General features: G+C 39.5%; 1 gene segment (V, D, J or C); it reads right to left on the bottom strand.

Annotated features, from left to right (window-relative positions):
• The window catches only part of LOC110296586, a 339-nt gene extending 163 nt beyond the window's left edge, over positions 1-176 (bottom strand). Inside the window, 1 exon segment of the V gene segment in view lies at positions 1-176. This exon segment is cut by the window's left edge and continues 163 nt beyond it. Within this exon segment, the coding sequence occupies positions 1-176 (176 nt within the window).
• Between the last annotated feature and the right edge of the window lie 6,037 nt (positions 177-6,213).

Below are 6,213 nucleotides of genomic sequence, written 5' to 3'. Positions count from 1 at the left end.
GTTTTGTCGATGATGTCTTCATTCTGAAAGTAAACCAAAAATTTGAGTTCTTCTCCCAGTTTCTTGTAGTACCAATAAACGTAACTATGTCCGTTTATGGGAGTGCAATCCATTTTGGCTTTCTGTTCTTTTCTTTTGACCAGATGTCTAGGATTCTGGACAACCCCAGAGTCCATGGAGCCTGTGAAGGAAGAAATTAGAAGCTGAAGATAAGTCCAGAAGTGAGTGTATTGACAGAGATATAAGAGAACATGCTAGAAGTGGAATACAACCCACTCAAAACAGGGACTTACTTGATGTCCAGAATAAAAGGGCCACACAGTAGAAAAGTTTGCAGTGCATGGTTGATTCATAGAGAGTGCTGATCAGCTAGCTGCCTTCTCTGAAGGTTTCCTTGTCACCTTTAGGCTATCTTCTCATGACACAATCATTCCCAGGGACTGCGAAGTTGTTAGATTCAAGAGACAGAGGCAGGATGTAGGAGGGGATGCTGAAGCTGAGTCTTAGCTGATGTGAGTTTCAGCCTGCTTTTATTTTTGGTCTTCAGTGACTTGCTATTTTGCATTTTTTTTTCAATAAAATTTTTCATAGTTTATTTATGTTTTATTTATTTGTGTTATGTTTAACTTAATTTGATTCTACATTTTATTGTAGGAAAGAAATGATTCTGAATAATACCTGGATAAGCACTATAGCTTTTGCCACACAAACAACTCCACATAGCTGCTGCTTTAGAGATGTAAATTTTGAATATTGAAATTTACAAAATGATTTAGACAAATATGCAGTGTAGTTAGAACACTAATAAAGCAAATGTCCTTGACTTAAACAGTGAGCTGAAGAGATAGATTATGGCTGAGAAGTTTTGAGTCTGTAATGGTCTTAGATTTCACCACACTCAGTTATGTGCAGATAGTAAACTTGTCATTTATTTGTTTTCATTGTGGTTTTTAATACTTACATATGAATATTGAATTATGTCATGCAATGTTATATGCCACTTAAATTTGTCTCAAAAGAGTTATCCTATTTGTATATTTGTATAGTCTAGGATGTTATTTTCTGTTTGGATTCATTTTGGTATGAACAATCATAGTCAATTCATTCCCATTCATACTTAGCATCCTATTATACTCATTTGCTGAAGGTCATTAACCATTCTTGATAATTTCATCAAAGTGGAATCTTTACTACTACAAACAATATTTTACATGCTTTATACATGCGTCTGGACTATAAATATGGCAAGATTCCCTTTCACTTTAGAAGTATACACACAGCCACGTTAACTTTACACAGCATGACAAAATCCTTGCTGGAATAATTTAGTCAAATAATTATACCAGTACTTTGTGAGTGTGTTCAATGAGCCACATCCCTGGCTAAACTGATTCTCAGTAGCTCTCTAATTTTGTCTATTAAACTAAAGTTTTGCCACATGGTAAAATAAACTTTCAATTTTTATTTGTGTCTGACAAAGAGATTGATATCGTTTACATTCATAGGCTACTTGTCTGTCCTAGAAGTGGCCCTTTGTCCCTTAGGTTTTGGCTGATTAGCTTTTTCACTCATGGTATTTTTGTATCTCCTGCATATTACTCCTTTTGGTGGTCTTGCTATTCTTTCCAAGTCATGATTTGCATTTATACTCTCTTTGAAATGATTTTTGATACATTTTTCATTCGTTGGAATTACTTTTTTTTGATTATACACACATTTGTATTATTTACAAGAGATTCTCCAAATTCAACCTCATGATTATCTACCAAGGTACTTAACATTTTGAGTATACATTTAAGCACTCAATCCATTTATGATGTATTTTGTTTTATGCCCATTAAGAAAGGTTTAAATTTATCATTTCTTGTAGGGTAAACCACTTGTTCTAGATTAGTTCATAGTATACCACAACACTCCCTTCTTTATCTGCAGTGACATTTCTACTACATATTAAATTCATCTATAAATGCCTATTTTGTTATTTGACTATTTCCATTTGTTATATATTGAAAATGATTTTAAAAGCACAGGGCAAATTACTTTGCTTTATAGTTTTTCAATGTTATCTTACCTATACTCCTCTTTTATCCACTTAAATTTTAGTTTTCTCCAATTTTTACAAAAGAGAACTTCCTTTTGTTACTGTACTTAGTGTTGTCCTAAACACTTAAATGATTATGCTAAGGGTGGGAAATCTCACTATCGGGCTCATTTATTTGTGACCACACTGTACATTTCCACTTATTTCAGGCTTCTGAAATGTATTTTTCTGTAATCTAAGTAATTTCTTGTATTAAAATCTTGCTTATCTTCTAGTGTATTTGTTCCTGGTCCCATATACCCTTCCTTGCCTTTGTTTGTTTGTTTGTTTGTTTGTTTGTTTGTTTGTTTTTTGTTTTTTGAGACAAAGTTTCTCTGTATAGCCCTGGCTGTCCTGGAACTCACTCTGTAGACCAGGCTAGCCTTGAACTCAGAAATTCGCCTGCCTCTGCCTCCTAAGTGCTGGGATTAAAAGCATGTGCCACCATGTCCTGCCCTTGCAGCTTTTTAAAAAATTAATTGTTGTATATTTCTAAGGTGTCTCTATCTGTTTAGTCTTACAAAATGTTCCAATTAAAACGTTTGTTATTATGTACTAAGAGTTTTGTGTGTATAAATAAAACAGACCCTTTATGTCTGTGTTATAGCCAGTAAATTTACTGAAGTTAGCTGTTAGTGGTGCAGTGTTTCTCTGGGTGTATGTGGTGTGTGTGTGTGTGTGTGTGTGTGTGTGTGTGTGTGTATGTGTGTGTGTGTGTGTGTGTGTCTGTCTGTCTGTTTAAACTTCATCTCCCACTAATTCTTTCCTTTATCTCCTTTTTCATGGTCACCTTTATTCTTGTTACACTAACTGCATAATCAGAACAATGTTTAATAGAAGGTTTGGATGGTGTTGATCAATTACTTAATTATTGACCAAATATTGATCATATATGACTAGAACAAATAATTTCAGGTTTTGCATCTGTAGTAGATGTTCTGGGGATAGCAAAATCTAATATTTTATTCAACTAACTTCTCAGATATCTCAGCCTACTCTTTTGATCTATCTCCCCTGGAGCATCCAAGAAATCTGACAAATCTTTCCAAGTGAGGCTTTGTATGGGCTCTGTAAGTCAAGCCACACTGAGTATTTTACAGAAAATCCTACATCGCCTCCTAGTGTTCAGAATGGCAAATTCATCTATATCAGCTCTTTATTGACCCTTTGTGACAGGGACATGTTTTTCCTATACTATACTAAATAACACAAATACATGCCCCTCCTACTAGCCATTTTCTGATGCCTGATGAGTACTTTGGAATGATTTCAACATATTCCTAGGAGCTGCACTCCATGAATCCTAACATAAATCCAGATCTTCTTCCCATGATTCCCTAATTCGTCTACCTGCAATAGTCATTTCCAAACCTCCTGTTTATATATTGATACTCATGCCTAATCAGTTCTGAAGTTTTTAGATCCACGTCCTAAACATCTTTTTAAACTCCTCATTTTCTCATATTTTGAATAATACAATTATTATCCGAGTCAGCTTCATTACTAGCCCCTTTCTAGTCATTAATTATGACAATTTCTTTCCTGAACAGATTTTCAAAGGCTCTTTCATTTTTCTTAAAGTTCTTTTAGATTTCATTATCCCCACTCCCACTTACTATATTTGGCTCATATCAATATAAACCAGTAATTCACAGTAATTACATTTTTTTCTCATAACTTTTGTTAAAAAGAAAATAACTAGAACAATTCTTTTGGGCATGAATTACATGTACAATGTCAAGCACTTCAGATATTCCAGGGTCGCCTGTAAAAACGTAATCACATCAATTTTTGTTAAAAACAAGATAATTTTTAACTAGAGTGTAAATTACTGATAAAAATACATTAAATATTCATGGGTATTCAGAATAGATATTAGTCAATCAAAATAGAATGCTAGGGGTGTTATCTGTGGCTAGCAATTGTGAAGTAGCCAATCAAATGAAGACACCTGACATCTGTGTGCTATAGCAATTGGGTGCAAGTTCCATAAACTATGCCAAAGAGTGTTGCTGTGTGGCACTGAATGGTAATGCCAGTTAACCTCATGTGCATAAACGAGGTGTTGAATAAGAAATGGAACCTTAGAATAAAAGTATGTTATTCATGGCCAAGGGAATTGCTCTGGTTAGTTTTTGTGAACTTGACACAATTATAGTTACCTAAGAAGAAACCTTAACTGAGGAATTACCTCCATCACACTGGCCTATGGAGGTGGACACCTATATAGGACATTTTAAAACAGATATTGGAGGGTGGTGCTGTTCAGGGGCAGGTAGTCCTGGATCATTTAAGAAAACAAATGAAGCAAGCCAGCAGGCAGCATTCCTTCTTGGTTTCTGTTTTAGTCTCTGTCTTTAGGTTCCTGCATGAGTTCTTGTCCTGACTTCCTTCCTGGTTGGACCCTGTGTCTGCCAAATAAGCCATCTCCTCCCCAAGATGGTTTTGCTCAGTATTTTAGCACAGTAACGGAAAGCAAATCAGGACAGAAAGGAAGGTCCTAAAGCACATAGCATCTCTTGAAATTCCCCTGTAGCATCTCCATTACAAGATAGTCCAGCGCATGTCTCTCTCTCTCTCTCTCTCTCTCTCTCTCTCTCTCTCTCTCTCTCTCTCTCTCTTGTGTGTGTGTGTGTGTGTGTGTGTGTACATCTGGGTCTCTTCCCAGCTTAAGCGGGGACTATGAGCCATGTCTGGGTCCATGGCTATGCAGCTGCAGGGGTCAGTATGTTTTGCAGGCAATGCCCCTCATTAGATGAGGTGGTTTGGAGAGCTGGCCCTACCTCTCACCACTGGCAACACTCAGGAAAGTGAGCCCTGTGCCTCTCCCAGATAGCACAGTGGAGCTAGCTCTTGGGGTGGGGGTGGGGGTGAGCCAGCCTCAAGGTTATTAGTGTGGAAAAACTAACCCCAATCTCATCTACCACGGGGTGATACCGCAGGGGTGAGGTCCCTCACCACCTGCGGTCATGAGTTCAGAAGAGCTATCCCTGCTCCTCACCAGTGCAGCATTTGGAAGAGTAGGCTCTTCGCCTTGCCTTGCCTGGACACCACAGCAGATCTGGCTTTGACGATGGGACTGCAGGTGAGCAGCCCTGAGAGTGAGAGCATGGGAGAGCTGTCCCTGCCACTTGTATGCTGTGAGGTGATATGGGTTGTAAGGGTGTCTTCTCATTCATACCACTTGCTGCAGTCAGGAGAACTGGCCCTGAGGTTATGAGAGCTAGTGCTCTGGCTGGCCATGACCCTCTCCAGCTGCATCACTAAGGAGATAAAGCCTTGCACCTCCTCCAGGCAGCACAGTAGATCTGACCTGGTACAAGGGGAACATGAGAGATGCCTCAGAGGAAGAGAGCCTGAGAGAGTTTGCCTCACCACTCATCTGGCATGAGGTGGTGAGGTGACAGCGTGATGCCCTCCTGTGCCCCCCCCCCACTACCCACAGCAGCAGAAAGAGCTGGCCCTAGGGTCATGAGAAGGGGAGCTAGCCCTGCCTCCTCACTGGTTGTAGCACTTGGGAAAGTAGACTGCACCTCACCTGGCCAACACAATAGAAATGATCCTGATGGTGAAGGTACAAGGTAACCTGCAAGGAGGGTGTGAGAGCAGAATAGTTGACCCTGCCTCCTGACAATGGTGGCTTTGCATGGCCTACACAGAGCAGTGCTGGAGAGATTGCCATGATAGTGCAAACAAGGGAAAGCAGGCATGCTGATAAGCTCAGCTGCCACACAGGCCCAGATCCAGAGCTCCAGAGCTCTGAGTTGGACCACCTCAAAGTCTATATCACCTGCAAATGGTTGAGATATGTGAAGGTGCCAGTCCTGCTGGTCCAGGGCTGTAGGGTCTCCATAGCAACAGGATGATCCAAGAAGTCTTGGGAAGGATAAAATATTAATGGTGTCACAGAAGCCAGAGTTCTTGGTCCAGAGCAACAACTCATTGCAATGAACATTTGCAAGCAGAGAAGTATGGTCCAAAGGATATACTGTGGGACCCACTGTGACATAGTACAGCTTCCACTATGAGATGTTTTCAGTGCTTTGTTGTTGCTGCTTGTGTGTGTGTGTGTGTGTGTGTGTGTGTGTGTGTGTGTGTGTGTGTTTTATTTTGCAGGGGAAGTTGCAAGGGTG

This window comes from Mus caroli, chromosome 6 (assembly GCF_900094665.2).
Source record: "Mus caroli chromosome 6, CAROLI_EIJ_v1.1, whole genome shotgun sequence".
Taxonomy (NCBI): domain Eukaryota; kingdom Metazoa; phylum Chordata; class Mammalia; order Rodentia; family Muridae; genus Mus; species Mus caroli.
This window is presented reverse-complemented; position numbering and strand designations above follow the sequence as displayed.